Genomic DNA, 20,962 nt, shown 5'->3' on the forward strand with positions numbered 1-20,962 from the left:
TCTCTGTGTGTTGAACAAGGTTTTATTTCTGCATTGGTTTGGATTCTTAAGTTAACACTCTTGATATTTCATAGAAACTTTCTTCTGTTTCATCTTATTTAGCACTTCTGAATTTGGCTGTTGCTCCCAGCATTTCACTGTGGAAAGATTCACCGAAGCAAGCTACTGGTTTTAGTTTACAGTTGTCTTTAATGCCTGACCCTCAGAACTAAACTTAGTCTTGGATGGAGAACCACCATTTTTCTATTTATACTATCCTGGTTGTTATCACCATCAGAAACATTGTACATTTGTTTAGATAACTCCTTAGTCATTTTCATTGCTAGAACTTTCCTCCTGTTTTTTGTCTAGCTTTTTTTGGGGGGAGGTGTTCTGCCATCTAAAATGAACAAGAATTAACATTTTACGATATTAATGTTGCTTTTTGCATCATACTCCTTCCCTTATTTAATTAGGATGCATGCATTGTAAACTCTTATCCTTCATATGTCTAAAACTTTTTTTTTCATTCTTTCAGCAAATATTTGACTACATATATATATAATTATATATATATATAATTATATATATATAATATTTATTGACTCTTTGCCAGGCAGTGTCTAAAAGCATTTCTTAAATGATAGTTCAGCAATATAAAACTCAAGGGTGATAGCTATTTTCCCTTGGCAACTTTAAGATCATTAGCTTTATTATCTTTTGGGTTTTGTTTCGGCTAATGAGAAATTGCTATCAGTCCAGTCATTCCTTTGTTGGTAACCTGTCTTTTCTTTCATGGTTTTTCTCTTTATTCTTGCTCTTTTTTAGTTTGATTGCATAGTATCTAGTTATTGGATTTATTTTTAATTATCCTGTTCATTAATATATACTTTCTATCTAAGGACTCTCTCTTCAAGTTTGGAATATTCTTAGCCTTATCGCTTCAGTATCTTCTTTGCCATTCCCGCTCTTCTGAACTTCTAGAATTTTTATTAGGTGTATATACTTCTCAATCTGTCTTTTATGTCTCTTACCTTGTTTTAAAATATTTTTATCACTTTATTTTTCTGTGCTATATTCTGGGTTAGTTCCTCAGTACTTTTTCATTGGGCAACTCTCTCTTTGGACAAGTTTGTAGGCGAATCACTGGGTAAGGAATTTATAGCTGGTGGCTTTTTGTGTGTGTGTGTGTTTGTATTTAATTAAATGAAACAGGAGGACAGGTCATCTGAGGGATTTTAGGGTAAAATAAGTGACACATGGAAAGAGGTGAAGATCACCAAGATGAGTACACCATTCATTTCTTGATTAAAAAGCTTTTATCTAAGATTTTTAAAAATAAAGATTTAAAAATAACTGATAATCATAATCTTGATATTTTCCGTAAGTATTAAAGAGAATGTAGTTGTATTAGCTGAAAACATAAGGTTTTTTGCTTGTTTGTTTTACTTTATATTAGCAGAAGATAAAGAAGAGAGGTCTGAGAGTTAAAAGACCTGTATTTCATATTTAGTTCTGCCAGAGATTTTTAAAAAAATGTTTATTTATTTTGACTGAGAGACAGAATGAGCGGAGGAGGAGGGTGGGTAGAGACCGAGAGAGAGAGAGACATAGAATATCCCAAGGAGGCTCCTCACTATCCGTGCAGAGCCCGATGTGGGCATGGATCCCACGATTGTGAGATCATGACCCGAGCCAAAATCAAAAGTCGGACACTTAACTGACAGAGCCACCCAGGTGCTCCAGTGCCAGAACTTTGGTTAGTTATTTTACCAGTTTTTAAGCTTGTCAAATAGGAATAATAGTATGTATCTTACATGTTTTTTAGTACTGTATTGCTTTTATGAAGATTTTTGAGATTATAAAAATGTTTTGAAAACCACAAGCATTGTTCATAAGATATGAAATGCAAAAGTAGTATAACCCATAGATTTAAATTATTTTGTAAGTGCCATTTTTATGCTGTTTTTTCCAGATTAAAGTAGATAATGTATTAGGTGTATAGCATTACTTTTTAGAGAAGATGTAGGTGTGCTTTTTCTTTTGTTGCCAGTTCTAAGTATTCTATTTGGTTTGTCCCAATGGATTAATTTGCTAAAGGATTTTTAGAAAAACATGTGGATAAAATACTAGTTATCTAAATTAGATTACATTTATATGCAACATTTGCTATTTTTGAATAATTTAGAGAGATTTATTATAAAAACAACTGCTGTCTGTAATCTACAGTAGATGACATTTTTGTCCTTTTAAAAAAGGCAGTAGAACTAAACTTTATTAATTTGATGTAAGAGAACATAAATTATATTTAATCTTTTTCCTGTTTGACAGGCAACCAGATAAACTGGTGGTAGTTTGGACAAGAAGAAGCCGAAGGAAGTCTTCTAAGGTTTGTCTTTTTTCAATTTTTTCTTACCCAAATGTTGAATTTAACTTTAAGTCAAGTTATTAAACTTCTGTAGTCCCATTAAAGAATACTTTAAAATATTGCTTGATATACTTTGGGTTATTTCTGATGATCTACCACTAAAATGGTTGATTAGGCATTGTGATTGTGTAACTGCAGTTCTGAAAATGGGAGGCAGACAGCTGAATTTTGATCTTGGATTTGGTAGCCTTGAGTAACATCATAGTTATCTAGCTTCTCTATACTAGTGTATTTATGAATTAATGATTAACTAGGTAACACTTAGAAAATTGTACCTGAGATTATTTATTCAGATTCCAAGAGGATGAAGTTAGGGCACACTTAAAGAATAATGAGTTCTCTGAGTCCATTGCTGGCTGCAGGAGAAAAGGAGTTGGATTTTTCAAAGCTCATATCATATCATGAATGATACCTTTTTCAAAGCATATATTTATAGTTTTTGGGCATTATATTTTGGACCTGTAGCTTCTTATCCATTCACTTATGAGAAAGAGACTTAGGGTCTTCTCTGTTTTACCAGATATTGTTACTTTTACGAAGTGGATCTTACGCTTTTGTGGAGAAGAACAATATAAGGTCATCCACTAAGTATGATAGATGAATATAACTGTAACTATAAACATTTTAGATTCAACATGTTTTTAGCTATCAATAGAAAATGATTTCCTCCTTTTAATAATTAGATACTAATTTTCTAAAAAATTATTTAACATAATGAAATACTGTAGTTTATGGGTCAGTTCAGAATACATACTCATATTTGAAATAAAATACACCTTTATTTAATTGCATTTTTGAAAGTCAGTCAAAAACTTTTAGGGCCAGATTGTTTTTCATGTTGTATCAAATATTGATTGAATCCAGATAGTAAAATCCAAATATATGTGGCTGTAGGTTGATTTTTCCCAAAATGCATATTTTCTAGAAAGAATTATTTCTTGTACTGTTGTCAAATTATGACACTCTTAATATTTCAGATCCCTTCTGGATATTTCAGAATCATTGTGTTTCCTCTTAAAATATTATTGATTTAGTTTTTTTGAAAAACTTATAAGAACCCACAATGTATTAAAACTCTTTATATAGCAAAAAAGGACTTAAAAATCAGTTCCAGACTTTAAGAAAGAAATGGTTACAATATTATTGTAAAAGTTAAGCAGGTAACTTTTTTTAATCTTAAGAAACTTGAAATCCATGACATTTTGGAATTCTTTAAAAAAAAATCCCCAGGTATTTTTTTTTATTAAATTAGGTATCAGTTATACTAAAAATCCAAAAACTAGAACCATTTTATTTCTTCTGAGAAGATACTTCTGTTTTCTGACGTTTTTCTTTTAAGGTATACATTATTTGCTGCTGAGTCTTATTGAAGTCACTGAGGGAGAAAAAAGATCTCTGCAACCATTGGCCAGAAAATATTCTAGCTTTTACTTTTAACTATGTTTTTGGAAAGAGTTTGAGTTGCACAGTAGTCAGTTTGGTTTTTGTCATCCATATAGCTTATTATTTCTCTTTCCTGATTCTGAGTATACCTACCTTGTTTTGTATTGACTGATAGATTGAAACTTATCACTGAGACCCAGATAAATGTCAGCTTGACAGTAAAATAATTAGGCACACTACCTTATTTTTTAATGTATTTATTTATTGATTTATTTTGAGAGAGAGAGAGAATGAATGAGGGAGGGGCAAAGAGGGAAGACGAGAGCGAATCCCAAGCAGGCTCTGTGCCATCAGTGTGGAGCTCAGCATGGGGCTTGATATGAATTGTGAGATCATGACCTGAGCCAGAATCAAGAGTCAGATGCTTATCTGACTGAGCCACCCAGGTGCCCCTACCTTATTTAACTTAAAGTTTAGTTCTTAGTTTAGTGCTCACTTTCTTAGGGCACATGTTTATCTCGATAGTTAAATATATAATATAATTAGAACTCATTGCTGACTCATTTTTTATTGAGAAAATAGTTGCCATGGATAATTAACACAATATGCAGCTTCCCTACCTCTTCTCCTCAAGTCATGGCATTTATAACAAAGATTTTGTTAGGCTGCAATTGATTGTATATGCTTCAACAAAATTATTTTTCAATAAAATATATGGCAGTAGGAATCAGAGCAACTACGATAGTCCCCCCCAAATTATGGCAGAGTAGTATGTTGCCTTAAATATGGTTTTTCCAAAAGAAGTTTAAGCTCACAGACAGGAGAATTCCAAAGGGAAATCAGAGCTTTAAAGTCCTCACAAGCTTTTGGATAGCATCACCACCTTTACTTCCCTGCTCTATGGATGTGCTACAGTCTTTTCCACTCTGCTGAGAAAACAGGAGGGGCAGGGTACAATTGCAGAGCTTTGCCTTATGGTGACAACTCTAAGGTAACTTTATATGTGACATCTTAAACATATAGGTATATGCAGTTTTATAAATTGAAATTATTTAACAGGTGACAGCTATGTATTTTTAGTGAAATATATTTATTTTGTAGGAATCAGAAATAACAAGTGAATGTTTACTCTCTGTTTAGTACTATATTAGGTACAAGTCTTTTAGGGAAGGTATGACATGAAATAATTAGAAAATAAGGCATTTTATAGAGTCAGTACCTCAAATTGAGAAATGTTACCTTTTTCCTAGGTCTCCTTTGGCATGTCAAAAGATCTGTTGTTTGATTAAAAAATGAGAAAAATTGTGTAAGGGAAACTGGATAATGTTGCCTAGTCCTTTGGTACCATTATCTGTACTAGGATGCTGGCAAATCAAGAAATAACCTGCCTTTCCTAACTATGCAAAGGAGCTGAATAGCTGTACTTGCATTTCTGTGCCTCATTTTTTCTTTTTTCAACATTTACTTATTTTTTGGTGGGGGGAGGGGCAGAGAGAGGGAGACACAGACTCTGAAGTAGGCCCCAGGCTCTGAGCTGTCAGCACAGAGCCTGATGTGGGGCTCGAACTCCTGAACTGCAATATTATGACCTGAGCCAAAGTTGGCCGCTTAACTTAGTGAGCCACCCAGGTGCCTCAGTGCCTAATTTTTTCTAAGGAAGCCTTTTCTGTTACATTCAATGAAAACAGATCAGGGTTCTTCTAGTGCTGATGTTTTCAAATATGAGATGCTTCTAAATCAGGTTCTTAAAAACCTAAATTAATGTCTCTATGGACTTGTACAATTTTCTTTTACAAAAGCTATTTTTGCCCATATTGGACTTTTCATTCTTTTTCTGGCTTCAGATTCCTGAATTCTTTTTGAAGTGGAAGCTTTAGTAAGCTCTTTGAAAATAGGAATCCTTTTTTTCATGTTTGCTACTGTCTACATCCCTGGTTTCCTCTTCAGTGAAATTTCCTTGATCTTGTTTCCTTTCTAATATATAACATTTAGCTAACATTATAAAGCAGGCAGTGCCAGCTACTCAGCCAGACAAATTGATGTTGTTACAGTGTCCTAACTTAGCCAGGTTGTATAGACTCTGAAAGAATATCAGAAGGCTAGAGCTCTAACTTAATTGGACCTTTTTTTCACTGGAGACAGAGAGGCTGGGTAGAATGGTAAGAAAATGGCAGCATATTAGCAACTTGGGAACTAGCACCATTATATCTTTTTTTTAATTAAAAAAATGGCAGCATATTAGCAACTTGGGAACTAGCACCGTTATATCTTTTTTTAGTTTGTTAGGCAGATTTTACTTTGATTTTTTCAGCAATCTAATTTCTGTGATTGAAGACTGAGGATTGATAAAAGTCGTTTAGAGGACCAGCATTAGGGTATCTGAAGAAATGATCTGATATTACCATCAACTAACTCTGCCCAGTGGTTTCTGTATTTCCTGCTTTTCTCACTTTTGATATCTGTATTATCCACATAAATGTTAAGAATTTAGGGATAGAAGACTATTTTCTTGACTACTGTGTGCATCAGAGATGGAGCTGGGTATGATGTTGGTTGGATGAAGAAATCTGAACTTGGAAATCATGTAGGTGGTTCTCCTACTGATTACTAGTATGGGTTCAGGCAAGCTATTTACTCTTTGATTACTTTAGTTTTCTTATCTGAATTAGATCTGTTAAGGATATCTTCAGGTCTAAACTTCTTTGATGGTCATTTTTTCATTAAGAATTTTACAAATAGTAGGGGTGCCTGGGTGGCTGAGTTGGTTAAAGCTTCTGACTTCAGCTCAGGTCATGATCTCACACTCTGTGAGTTCGACCCCTGCATCAGGTTCTTTGCTGACAGCTCAGAGCGGGAGCCTGCTTTGGATTCTGTGTCTCCCTCTCTCTCTGTCCCTCCCCTGATCACTCTGTCTCTGTTTCTCTCAAAAATAAACAAACATCAAAACAATTAAAAAGAAAGAATTTTACAAATACTGTATTTTTGCTGCTGTGGCTAATAAGAAAAGTTCAGTTTTTATACTCTTTTTATGTTTTTATTCTGTGGGGAGGCTATGAAAATACAGCCTCATGAAACCACCATCATGACAATGATGGGGAGTTTGAAAAGACCAGAGGAATAGCCTGATCTTCTCTCACGGTATATAAGAATTAAAATTGTCATAAATCTTCAAGACTGAGTATGTAGGGTATGTAGAGTGAAGTTTTGATTAAGGGTTATCTAAGATACGTAGAAATTTACTTTTCAAAATGGAGATTGTTGACTTTGTGAAGTTTTTGTTCTAGAATTGTCAATAGACATATTTCCATAAATAGGCAGAGGAATAGAAGAATCTCTAGAGATATTTTTTAATCAGTAGAACTCAGCTTTTTACCTTTGTATATGGTGTGCTAAGTCTGTTGTGGTCAGTGCCTACTTCCCTTTCCTTCCCTGAAGTTTTGGGATTGGACGGCAATTAAGAGAGAATACAGGGAGAATTATTGACAATTTATGAGTTGAAGTGGGGAGATGCTGCTAATCCTATCTATCGCTGGTATTTTAACTAACAAAGTATGATAAGATTTGAATGGACATAGGTTTCCATGATCTTGATCCTTTCGCACTTGGATTTTGTGGGTTCAAATCCAACTTCTGCCACTTAACTTGCAGTGTGATCTTGGACAAGTTTGTGCCTCATTTTCCTCATCTGTTAAATTTGTTCCCTGGCACACATCTGCAGTCATACACTCCAGCTTCTTTCTTGTTATCATGGAAGAATTATCAGTGCTTCTGGCAAAGGCCAATCTGTCTCCTTTTCTGCTGTTAAGGACATTACTCTAGTAATTCTTTCTCCTTTGCATCATTAAATTTTCCCTCTTAACTGGGTATTAAAATATTTAGCATTAAAATATTTTTCTCTTATTAAAAGGCATTAAAATATTTTTCTCTTATTAAAAAAATTCTCTCTGCCATTATTTTACCACTAGAGCCAGACTAGTTTTCTTTTTCTCTTTTTTAGCAAGACGTCTCAGACGAATTGAGTGTATTTGATATCTTTACTTTCTTTTTTCTTATTCTTTGTTGAACCCATTCCAATCCAGTCAGGCATTTGCTCTCATCATTCCACTCAAACGGCTCTTGTGAAGTCAGAATTGGCTTCTGCTTTCTTAAATCCAATGGTTATTTTTCAGGACTTGTCTAACCTATCACCAAGATTTGGCACAGGTGATTGTCTCCCACTCATGAAACATTTTCTTCACTAGGCTTTCAGGCTACCATACACCTCTGGTTTTCCTTCTGTTGTACCAACCCTCTTTTGCTGACTCCTCCTCATTTCCTGGATCTGTTAATGTTACGCTCCAAGGTTCAGTTCTTGAACATTTGTATTCTCTATCTGTACTCCTCCCCTTAGGATCACATCCACTCTAAGCTTTAAGTATCATATATGTATGGTGATGATTCCCAGATTTATTAGTCTTGGCAAATATATCCAGCTGCCTATTTGAAGATCTACACTTGAATGTATAATATGCACCTTAGATTTGCTGTGTATAAAATAGCTTCTAATCTTACTTTCCAAACCTGCTCTTCTTGAAGTCTTGCTTTCTGTCTGTTAATAGCAATTCTTTTCTTCCAATTGCTCAAAGGCAAAAATCCTTGGAATTAGCCTTGGTTACTTTCTTTCTCTCATGTAGTCTGCAGATCTTGTTGTTTCTGTCTTGAAAATATAAAGAAAAAAATATGTACAGAATCTGAGCACTTTACCACTTTTCTACCACCTGAAGCCAAATTACCATCACCTCTCCCCAGGATAATTGCAATAGCTTCAACTTGGTCTTCCTGTTTCATCTCTATGTCTAGAACCTATTCTTGCTGTATTAGTGAAGTGTGTCCTTTAAAATATAATTTAGAGCATCATTCCTTTGCTTAAAACTCTCCAGTGGCTTTCCATTTCACCCAAATTATAAATAAGTCAAAGTCTTTGTAATGGCCTCCCAGAGTCTTATATGATTGAGCCCTTCTTATTTCTCCAGCCTGTCTCCTACTACTCTCCTCCTTGACTACTTTGCTCCAGCCACATTAGCCTTGTTATCTGAATGCCTTAGCACCTTTCCATTTGCTGTTCCATCTCCTTAGAAGTCTCATCCCATGTATCTCTGTATCTGATTCCTTTACCTCTGTGAGGCCTTCTCTCAAGTGTCTCCTCAATGATGCCTTCTCTATCATGTTGACATTTGTTACTTTCTCTTGCCCCCCCCGAATTGTTTCTTTCATTTTTTTTTCTCCATAGCACTATCTCTGTCTAACATACTGTATACTTTACTTAATTATTTTGTTTGTCAGCTGCTTCCTACTATATCATTAACTTCACTAAGGCAGATTTTTTTTTTTTTAACTAATCCAGTGCCTGGACAGTGCTTGGCAGATAGAATCAATTATATGAGTAAGTCAATGAGTCTGTGAGTGAGTCAGTGAATGAATGAATGAATGAATAGTAGCTACCTTAGTGGATTCTTATGCTAATTAAATGAGTTAAACATAAGTTAATTTCAAATATGGACTGACACATAGAAAGTACTCCATAAGTATTAGCTTTTATTATCACTTTCATGGAGTGTCCTGCAGTTTATAGAAAAGACTTAACTAAGATGTTTTGGCATACCTAATCTTCGGTCAGCTTTGGCTAGAAATGTCACTATAAAGAAAGAACTATAGAGATGACTTTCAAATTTTGGCAGGTCCTTAGGGACTCATGATAAATCAGATTGACAAGGAAAAAGAATCTTTAAAATTATAGGTGTTAGAAATATTAACTCTATAAAAATTGCTTTCTTCTTTACTTGTCCCAAATGAACATTACAGTTTAATGGGAAATGAACTTAAATCCAAAGTATGCACTTTGTTTTTCCTTTTAGAGGATGAATTTGCCTTTAAGTTTCTAGATCACAAAATAATTTAAAAAAAATTTTTCCTAATAAAATTTTTATCCAGTCACAAACAATAGCTTTTGAAAATCTGAGACACCTCATTTTTGCATATCCTTGTATGTGGTGGTGGGGAGGGAGAGAGGGAAATTTTGGTTACATATAGTAATCTATAGGTATCATGTGATAGAACTGTCATGGTCCAACTTTAATGCTTGAAAAATCTTATTTGATTAATCTTTTTTGTTTTAAGGAGACTATAGATCTACTAGTTAGTTAAACAGGGTCAGTACATTTTTGTAAATTATTAACATTGCATTTCCTGTATTTCCTATTGAAGCCATTATTTTAACTGTTCTGGTAGGCTCATAGCTGGCAACCTGGAATAAAAAATCCATACCGTGGTGTTGTAGTGTGGCCTGTTCCTGAAAACATTGAAATCACTGTGACACTTTTTAAGGTAAGTTCCATTTTTATAATTTTATACAAGTTATTATTCTATAATTATGGTTCTGAAAAACAGAATATTTTATATTCATTGTACTATATATTTGGTTCGTGAATATGCATTATTTTTATGGGTATAGCAGTTTATAACAATGCAAGGTCATCAGGGTGTTTCAGGGTCTATGACGTCAGAATAATTTGGGAGTCCTTTTGAACTTGTTACAATTGAGATCAGTTGGAATACTTCCTTTACTACTTCCTACATTCTATCCACAGGGAACTTAAAATTTTTTTTAATGTTTATTTTTTTAAATTTTGTTTTTATTTTTATTTTTTAATGTTTTATTTATTTTTGAGAGAGAGACAGACAGGGGAGGGTCAGAGAGAGACACACACACAGAATCCGAAGACCGGCTCAAGGCTCTGAGCTAGCTGTCAGCACAGAGCCTGAAGTGGGACTTGAACCTACAAACTGTGAGATTATGACCTGGGCTAAAGTTGGATACTTAACTGACTGAGCCACTCAGGGGCCCCTAATGTTTGTTTATTTGTGTGTGTGTGTGTGAGAGAGAAAGAGAAAGAGAGAGAAAGAGAAGTGGGGGAAGGGCAGAAAAAGAAGGAGACACAAAATTGAAGCAGGCTCCGGGCTCTGAGCTGTCAGCATAGAGCCTTCGCGGGGCTCAAACTAATGAACTGAACCATGAAATCATGACCTGAACCGAAGTGGGATGCCTAACCCACTAAGCCTCCAGTGCCCCACCCACAGGAAACTTTAAAGTGTTTTTTTTGTAGAAAGTGAGGTTTGTGGAATTCTTAGTCCTGAGCCTCATTTTGTTAGCCCTATTTGACTAATCAGAAGATATGTTTTAAAATTACTATTCAATAAGTATTTTATTAATGTTAATCTAAGAAGAGAAGTTTTAAATTGATATTTGATAAATATCTTAATGACATTAATATTTTACAAGTACTGTAGCTTAAAAGCAAGATTCTGGTTAAGAATTCATAAAAAATTTTTTTAATGTTTTTTATTTATTTTTGAGAGACAGAGGGAGACAGCACGAGCAGAGGAGGGTCAGAGAGAGAGGGAGATACAGAATCCGAAGCAGGCTCCAGGCTCTGAGTTAGCTGTCAGCACAGAGGCTGATGCGGGGCTCAAACCCACGAACCATAAGATCATGACCTGAGCTGAAGCCGGACGGACACTTAACCAACTGAGCCACCCAGGCATCCCTGGTTAAAAATTCAAAGGGGGGGCGCCTGGGTGGCTCAGTTGGTTGAGCATCTGACTTTGGCTCAGGTCATGATCTCATGGTTCGTGGGTTCAAGCCCCACGTCGGGCTCTGTGCTGAGAGCTTGGAGCCTGGAGCCTGCTTCAGATTCTGTGTCTTCTTCTCTCTCTGCCCCTCCTCTACTCATGTTCTGTTTCTCTCTGTCTCAATAATAAATAAACAAAAAAAAGTTAAAAAAAAAATTCAAAGGGGAGATCCAAAAACATAGCTGTGTGTATTCTTATCTGCCTGTTATACATACATGTTTTTTTCTTGAAAGTCTTCCATATTTTCTGAAATATTATAAAGTAGTCCTCACTGAGACCCCATTAGGCACTAGAATATTTACTTTCCTAAGTAACTCTTACCTGCTTCCCAAAAATGGTTGGGAAAAGTCTCATTTTTAGCCTTTTTGAACGTGGTAAAGTTAGAAAACAATGCTTTATTTCTTCTTTGAATCATTCTAGTTGTGTTGAAGTTACTTCAACATAGAAGGAAGAAAGACATCTCATTGAGCGTAATTTAGTAATGTAAAGTTTGTGAAAATTCACTAAATATTTTAGGACATGAAATTTAAGCAGAGCAACATTTTATGGCTTAGTGTGAAATCATTGTGTAAAAAAGTCCTTTTTTATTTTGTGATCTATTTTATTAATACATGTATTCAGGAACTACTACAGAGATCAGTAAAACAAAAGAGTGTGATGAATGTTAACATACTAACCCCTGAATGGAATACTACTTTTAAATGCTCTTTCATAGATATTCTGTTTTATAAAAGATTCTTAACACTTTATATGTGTTTTATAGTTTTGATATTACTGCAACTGACATTATAACATTGCTCAACCATGCTTGTCATATATACACACCATACTTAATTTGCCCGGACAGAAGTAAGGGGTGAGATACTAGCTACTCTACCTTTTTTTAAGGAGGCTCAGGACTCTCTGATAGCCCTTTAGTCAGCTGTACTAAAAGCCTGTTATTAAACTCCCTTTATCCATATATCTCTTACTAGAATGATACAGTAAGCTTGGTACGTTGCAGCAAGACCTTTGGAACATTTTCTTTAATTCTCATACAGCAACTCCAAGGTTGCATAATTATTCCTGTTGTACTGATTAGGAAAATGAGACTAAAGAAGAAGGTGACTTGCTAAGTCACACTGATTTAGCCCTCTTCTTTCCTCCACATATTATGTCCTAGTCTGTGCTTAAAAAACTGCTATGAATATAGACGACAACAGCAAAATCTCTGACATGCTTGAGGAAGACTTTTAAGTAATTTCTTGAATATTTTGATTTGATTTTCTATTTACATTGGGAAAGAAAATGAATAGACATGGTTTATAGTTTTACAACTTGAAAAAAATGATGATAGAGAGTTAGGGGCTAGAATAGGGCTGATAAACAGTTGACAGCCATATGTTTGGGAAAAGGGTATGTACTAGCTGAGTGATTCTGAATTGAAAGTGGCTGTTGAAATGTGGTACTTGGAGGATTAAGAGATAAGTGTTGTTTTCAAGTACTGATGAGAAGGTTCAGCATATCCTTATCACTGAACTTTTATGACGTCGTGTTTTAGTCTATAGGAAAAAAACCCAATACCCCTTTCTTCCCAGTTTGTTGTAGTAAACATTTCTGGTTTAATTGTGTTATTGAGGCAACCTTGCTACCATTTTAAATATTAAAACAATATTTTCCGTGGAGGCTTTTATCTCCCCAACTCCTTTACTCTCCAGAATTCTAACAGAAGGGCAAAAAGATAAAACAGCTTTTATTCCTTCAGTGTAATTTTTGGATTTTGTTTCTGAAGAGCATTTAAAATATTCAAGTGGAAAGCTTTTTCATATTTCCTCTCTTTTACTTTTATTGAAGTCTCACAATTCATTTAATCTTGAAATTTGCAAGTAGGAAAGGACTGCTCTGAACCCTTTTTGTCCTAAGTGTGCTCATAGACAAAATGCTTTTACAAAAAGTTGTGTATTTCATTTTTCTGTGACTTGAACAAATACTAATGTTTTTAGCCTGCATGTTTGTTTTTGAAATTTGAACTAGATTGAAAATACTTGTTTCTAGTAAATGAAAAAAAAACCTTCTAGGGTTTTGAAAAGAAAAATGGTTCTTTGAGCTATTTTCAATTTTTCTCTTTATTGCAGCGGTAAGGGAGACTCTAGAGGGTAGAAAGTAGATACAGAGAAGACTTAATTGATTCACGCTAGAAGCAATTTTCATTACAAATGTTTTGTCTGATCAATAATATAGTTAATTGTATATATATGCCATTTTAAAATAGCTTGAAAATGAACATCACTTTTGCTCTTTTATGTCTTTATACTGACTTTGACCTATCAGATGTGTCCCTTGGTCCCACTGAAACTATTCATTTAGGAGTAATATGTTGCCTGTGTTTCTAAAACATGTTTCATTTGGGGCACCTGGGGGACTCAGTTGGTTTAAGTGTCTGACTTCAGCTCAGCTCATGATCTTACAGCTCATGAGTTGGAGCCCTGCATCAGGCTCTGCTGTCAGCACAGAGCCTGCTTTAGATGCTCTGTCCCTGTCTCTCTCTGCCCCTCCTCCATGCTTTCTCTCCTTCTCTCTTTCTCTTTCTCTCTCTTTCTCAAAAATAAACATTAAAAAATGTTTCATCTCCTTTGAGAATTAATAAATGTCATATATAAGGCAGTGTTCAATATTTGTCAAATTATAAGATATAGTCATTAATTCATTCCTCAAATATTCTTGAGAGCCTGCTGTGTGCCTGGTACTTTTCTAGGTCCTGGGGACAAAGTAGTAAAACTGAACCAACAACATAATTAAAAGTCAGACAGACCTGGATCATAACATAGCTTTAAGATTTAAACACTTACTAGTTGTTCACTGAGATGGGACATCTTTGAGGTTTCAGTTTTCTGTTCCTGGGGCAGACTGTGTGCTTAGTAAATATTTATTGTTATTAATTATATTACTGTGCTGGAACTCTCATGTGTTCCTTAACAAAATGGGGGGAAGAGCAGGCAGCAAGGGTGGTAAGATGTCCCTTTCCTCAGCATTATGATATACATTATTACTTAGTCTCTAAAATAGCATTGTTTATGACGTAAATCACTCACAGAAAAGTTCTTCAACCTTTATTTATAGTATTCTGTCTCCACAAACCTAGTTTGTGGACAGGACCAAGCTGAAGAAACAAATATCAAGTTGAATTTTCTACCTGTCTTTCTTGTCTAGCTTTTCCTACCTCCCACTGCCCAGAACTACCAAACTCCTTTTTGACAAATTTTTTATTCCATTTGTGTGAATTTACTCATAGAACTAATTGCCTCAATACAGCTCAGAATTAGCCAGCCACCAGGCTTTCAAGTAAAAAATAAGTAAACAAAAATAAAGAACTAACTGAGGAGTTTGGAATTTATCTCGTACGTGGTGTGTGTCATTAAAGAAGTCTGAGTTGGTACCAACATAATCAGAACCGTGGTTTGGGAGAATAATCTGTGTATAAGATTGATTGGAGGGCAGAGAGACTGAATGTTGTAGTCACTTTTATCTTTAAAATAGCTTAGGCACAAAATGATAACAACCAAAACTCAGCTGTGGCAGTAGAAGCAAAAGATTATTAATAGACTAAGGTGGAATCTATCAGGAATAAGATGCTTCCCTATGAGAAGCATGTGGGACCTGAACTCCATTAAAGGAATCGCAGAGCCCATTTTCCATCTGTGTGTACGCCCTCACTCTTAGAGTGGAATGTTGAACCCAAAGCGTGCTATGCTGTATTTAAATATTCTCTCATCCTCAATACTTCCGTCCCTCTGCCTTCTCTAATATGTGGAGTTGAATCTGAATAAGTAAATGCACATATGATGCAACCCCACTACTTTCCTTTTATGTCTTATACTCTGTTGCTTTTGCCTTTACTTATTCATGTATTTGTGGAAATCTGTACTAGCCCACCTAGCATAGATGCTTTCTTTCTCCTAAAGCTTTCCTCCTATTCATTCCTGTAAGTGTTGTTTTCTAACCTGTAGTGAAACCAAGTATTTCTTTCACCATATTTATTTAGATTAGTTGTGTTTGTCTTCAGAGGCAAACACAGCAGTGTTTGAGTCCATATTATACATCTACAATTCCTTATATAATAAGTGCCCAGTAAGTATTTGCCAAATAAATACTTGTAAAACTGTACCTTATTTTTTTTTTTAAGTTGCATTTGGTTAGAGGCTACATTACCCTTTCTTTCTCAGGTTTCTGAGGCATTTTGAAGGTTAATGGGAGGGAAGGAGGGGTGAAGCTATCAATAGACATGCCAGTTTGCCATTTTGTGTAGATTATGAAGTTTCTTGTTGTGCTTTGAAATTCTGGGTGTTTACATAACCTCTTCAGAAAAAAGCCTTGTTTCAAATGGTACTTTTAGTTTAAAATATATAAGTATAAAAACAAGGTGAGGCTTTTATTTGAGCATTTTATATCTTTTTTTTAAGTTTATTTATTTATTTTGGGAGGGAGATAATGCTGGTGAGCAGGGAGGAGGAGAGAGAGGAAGATAGAATCCCAAATAGGCTCCGCCCCATCAGCAGGAGGCTCTAACCCTTGAGATCATGACCTGAGCGGAAATCAAGAGTCCAGAGCTTAACTGATGGAAGCACCTAGGTACCCCAAGCATTTTATATCTGAATAAAGTGCTTCTTAATAGTTCATTAAATTATCAGTCTCTCTGATCAGGTTTCTTTTTTCATTGGTGCAATGATGGAAGATAATTACATGCATCAACATAAATCAAATAGAGAATTTTTCAATATAAAATAATGATTTAGATGTAAAATTATGGAAGTTTCTAAGAGTAGACTATTCTGCTTCTCCCTTTTTAAAAGTTGGTAAAAGGTAAAAAGCTAGGCTATTTTGTATGTTTTTGATTGGATTGAATGGTTTAAAGAAATACTTCAACTTTATATTTTGCTTTTGTTATAGGATCCTCATGCAGAGGAATTTGAAGATAAAGAATGGACATTTGTCATAGAAAATGTAAGCTAATGGCAAATTTTATCACCTTTCCTGTTGTTCACTATATACCTTGTTAAAGTACACTAGCATTTTGGTGGTAGAAGAAATGTTACTTTTATGAAAATTAAATAGTGATTTGTAGCTTTTAGAATTTCTTTAATGATTGCCAGTAGCAGAATTACTTTTACGAAGGACTTTTGTTACAATTATAAAAGTAAAAATACTCTAACAAATTATGAGTATACTTTATATTAGGTTTGGGGCTTAAGGAAAAAACGGGGTCTTACTCATCTTTTTATCTGTTTAGCATCTAGCATGGTGCTTCTCACATAGCAAATGCTTATTTAAACATTTGTTGAACAAAATCATGAATGCCTTTTGGCATCTTTAAAAATAAAGTACATGCTTTAGCTCTTTGCATTGAGGGATTTTAGACTCGTGCTTTAATAATCATCTTCAATTAATATACAGACTATGGAATCCCACATGACTAGCAGGTATATAATATGTGTTCAGTAAATATTTTCAAATGAGAATTTGAGGGTTCTAGAGTCAGATGTAATTTTAAGCCCTCACTTGGATCTTCTACTTATAAGCTGTGTGATTATGGGAAGTTTCCCAACTTTTCAGCTATAAATTTATAGGATTGTTGTGAAGATTAAATGATTTCAGTGAATATTAGCTTTTAACCATTGTCATCATCATAATCACCATTAAAATTCTAAAATATATTTATAACAGATTTATAGCATGCTTTGCTTGCTGCATCTTCTTCCTTTCAGAGTCAGTATTTCACCTAACTTTGTTGTATATCTCAGTGATGAAAGGAATACAATACTTTTTCCAGCAGTAGCTGGACCATTTTTAGTCCAGGGGACCTGGGAAGCTTGGGAAGATCAGGTTCAAACTGGTAGTGGGAGTTCTAGCCAGTGTAAATGTGTTAAAGGTTCATACATGTTAACAATTCTGTCCTTTCTGTAGGTTAGATTTGAACATTGTGCTTGGAGTAGTCATTGAAGTTTTTAAATCAAACAAACTGAGACTTCTTGAAATTAGTTAAAGCTTACATAGCTAGCTTTCACTGTCATATGAGAGCTTCTGCCTCATGGGTGGTCTTTAAGTGTTCAGTACTCATGACTCAATATTGATCTGATGCCGCTTTATTAGCTTGATGTGTTAAGGAGTTAGCCAATTAAATTTGAGTTGTAATTGATAGTAAAAACAATATTTGTTTAGGAAAGTGTTAATTACGTAATTACTCTTAAGAAAGAGCTATACCACTCCAAATTTCTGAAGAACTTACTATAAACTAACCCACTGAAAGGTGCATAAGCCTGTTTTTATAGAAGGCATAAACAGAGTTTGTTAAATGAATACTGCGAGGTGTGAGAAAATTTAAAAATAGCCTTGCGTCTCTGTATAAACCTTTTCCTAGGTTATAGCTCCCCTCAGTGGTAAATGATGAAATTAACTCTTGTCTAGAGAAACATTTCTATTCCTGTAGCAATAACACATTACAATGTTGTATTCTGCCCTACATTTTAAATGTGCTTTCCTATTACAATTTCAAAGGACTGAAGTCTGTCTTTTTATCTTGTAAAATCTGAGTTTTGTGTGAAAGTCTGTTAGTAAAACATTCTGACACTGAAAGGCATGCTCTCTGAATGGAATATTAATGGATCACCTTCCACTGTGTTATAACCCCATAGCCAAAAAAAAAAAAAAAGTTTAGTTTTTGTTTAACATATCTCAATAAAACAGAGAATTCTCCAAAATATATTACCATAACATTAGGCACTTAACTGTATACTAGATACTGTGTAGAATGCTTTGTACACATTATCTGATTTATTCATTACAGTAAATGTGAGTCAGGTATTAATAACCTTATTTTTATGAATAAAGCAAATGAGACTTAGGAAGGCTAAGTAACTTGCTCAAGTTACATTACTACGAAGTTAGAATTTTATCTGGTCTTGTCCTTCTCCATGACCTGTGCCCTCAACTCCTATGCAATAACTACCTTTCTTAGTGATAAAGGTGGAAAGAAATACTGAAATTGTAGAGTCATAGAAAGTTTTAATCAACCTTCAATAGTGATAAACCTGTGAGGTACATATGTATTATATTAGTAAAATTAGCTTTTAATTATTGTACATATTCTGGGGTGCCTGGGTGGCTCAGTCAGTTAAGCCTCCGACTTCGGCTTAGGTCAGATCTCACGTTCATGGGTTCAAGCCCCGCATCAGGCTCTGTGCTGACAGCTAGCTCAGAGCCTGGAGCCTGCTTCTAGTTCTGTGTCTCCTTCTCTCTCTGCCCCTCCCCCTCTCATGCTCTGTCTCTCTCTGTATCAAAAATAAATAAAACATTAAAAAAATTATTGTACATATTCCACCTAAAAGTTACTGACTACTGCTAGATGTTACAAAATAGAATTCTAGAATTTCTTCTTTTTTCTGGTTCTTTTGTTTCTGGTTACAGAAAAGATTTCCCAGTGTTTTTATGAGTTTTCTTCTTTGAATCAGAAAGCTATTTATACAAGGTCAAAACTGTGGAGGTGATTTTACTGCTGTTAGCTTTGTGACCTTGTACGAGTTATTCAATCTTTTACAGTCTCAATGTACTTAGGTATAAAGTGATGACATTAATATGTACTCTATAGGTTACTGAAAATTAGAAATAATGTATAGAAAGTATCTAGTTCATTTTTATAATGTTATTTCTAGAGGACATGAAAAAATGTAAAGGAAAGGAAGCTAGATTTCCAAACTTACAGTCACAGGATTTTAGTTTTTCTGCTCGTTTATACCACTTATGCCTCTCAGTAGTTCTGGACTTCATTATTATCTCAAGAAATGACAAGGCAACTTGCAAATATCTCACTTGGATTAAACTTAAACCTATTTTTATCCTTTGAAAGCTTTCAGCTTTTGATTTAGGACATCTTCCCCTTTTAAAATGTAATTCAAGATTAAGAACCAGTTTGTCTTCTGAAATTAAACAAGTGTTGGCAATTTATTAATATCCATCCCTGGGCCAGTCTTTGTTTGTTTATCTAATTACAATATGAATATATGAAAATACTTCAAAAATATAAATGAGTTTTAAATTATTCTTTATTTTAGATTATTTACACTCCATTTCCGTATTATTATTAGTGCAGATCATCAAGAATGGATATCACAAAGCTACATATTTCTTTTTTCATCTACTATAATGTAATGTTTGTTCACACAGGCACTTGACATTGTGAGTTTTATTTTAATGTGAAGTCATAACAGTTATATTTAGAAAACAATTTTTTTTCCTTCCTGGTATTTTAAGGTATCCAACTAAAATCAGAACCAGTATATTTGTAAATTATACCCATAAGTCTTAGGTTTTTTTTTTAAACTTTTTTAATGTCTTTATTTTTGAGAGAGAGAGAGAAACAGCGTGAGCAGGGGAGAGTCAGAGAGAGAAGGAATCACAGGATCCGAAGACAGGCTCCAGGCTCTGAGCTAGTGGTCAGCACAGAGCCTGACGCGGGGCTCGAACCCACGAACCATGAGATCATGACCTGAGCTGAAGTCGGACACTCAACCAACTGGGCCACCCAGGTGTCCCAGTTTGAGTTTTGAAAGTTAAAAATTTTTATTTTTTAGAACCTTTTGGTTTTTGAATGAATCCAAAGATGCATATTGATGAGAAACACCAAGCTAGGTTAAATTCATTTATTCATTCAATCATTTTGCAGACATTTAATGTGCATTTTCAGTATGCCCAGAATTTTGTTAATATTGAAGCTACAAAGTCAGCTAAGACATGTAGAATCTCAGGGGTGCCTGAGTGACTCAGTCAGTCAAGGGTCTGACTTTGGCTCCTCTGCATTGGGTGCAGAACTCGGCTTTGAATTCTCTGCCCCTCCTCCGCTTGTGTGCGCGTGCTCTCTCAAAAATAAATAAACATTAAAAAATTTTTTAGGCGTAGAATTTCTTGATTCTGAGATGCATATTATTCCCCCACATTTAACTTCTCTGAAATCTGATCATCTTAAGTTTTTTTTGCTTATTTATTTATTTATTTATTTTAATATAACACAGTTTATTTTTTTAACATATGCAGTTATTTTCCGTCATTTACAATACAGTAGTTACAATGACACTCCAAACAGAAAAGCAAAGTAAAAAATCAAAACCCTAACTTCTATTTCATGTAATTAGACTTATACAGAAATTAGAAGGTTAAGTAACAACTAGTTAATCACCTAATTTCACAGCTATCTGAAGTGGCAATCATTATATAGCAGCTTACCTATGATACATTCAAGATAAATGATACAATTTATTACTTGCCCATAAGCTAAAACATAGCCTGCTTAATACCTTTCCTTAAATTCCCCCTCTATACTACAGTATACTTGAGGTCCATGCAAAAAAGTAGGTACCTTTTATAAAGGAAATGGATGATTATGTCTTTGGTGCTGTAAAAGCAATTTCATTTAAACATAACCACCCCCACCACCAAAAAAAGAAGAGGAAAAAAAAAAAAGTAAATAATAAGGAA

General features: G+C 34.5%; 1 protein-coding gene across 7 annotated transcripts in view; it reads left to right on the forward strand.

Moving 5' to 3' along the window:
* The window catches only part of EHBP1 (EH domain binding protein 1), a 443,082-nt gene that overhangs the window by 153,027 nt on the left and 269,093 nt on the right, over nucleotides 1-20,962 (forward strand). For all 7 annotated transcript variants that reach the window (XM_029937456.1, XM_029937455.1, XM_029937459.1 and 4 more), the window contains exons 3-5: nucleotides 2,311-2,368; nucleotides 10,058-10,153; nucleotides 16,385-16,438. In XM_029937456.1, coding sequence (XP_029793316.1) covers nucleotides 2,311-2,368; nucleotides 10,058-10,153; nucleotides 16,385-16,438 — 208 coding nt within the window. The remainder of the gene's footprint in view (nucleotides 1-2,310; nucleotides 2,369-10,057; nucleotides 10,154-16,384; nucleotides 16,439-20,962) is intronic.

The sequence above is a fragment of the Suricata suricatta genome, chromosome 4 (assembly GCF_006229205.1).
Source record: "Suricata suricatta isolate VVHF042 chromosome 4, meerkat_22Aug2017_6uvM2_HiC, whole genome shotgun sequence".
NCBI classification, from domain to species: domain Eukaryota; kingdom Metazoa; phylum Chordata; class Mammalia; order Carnivora; family Herpestidae; genus Suricata; species Suricata suricatta.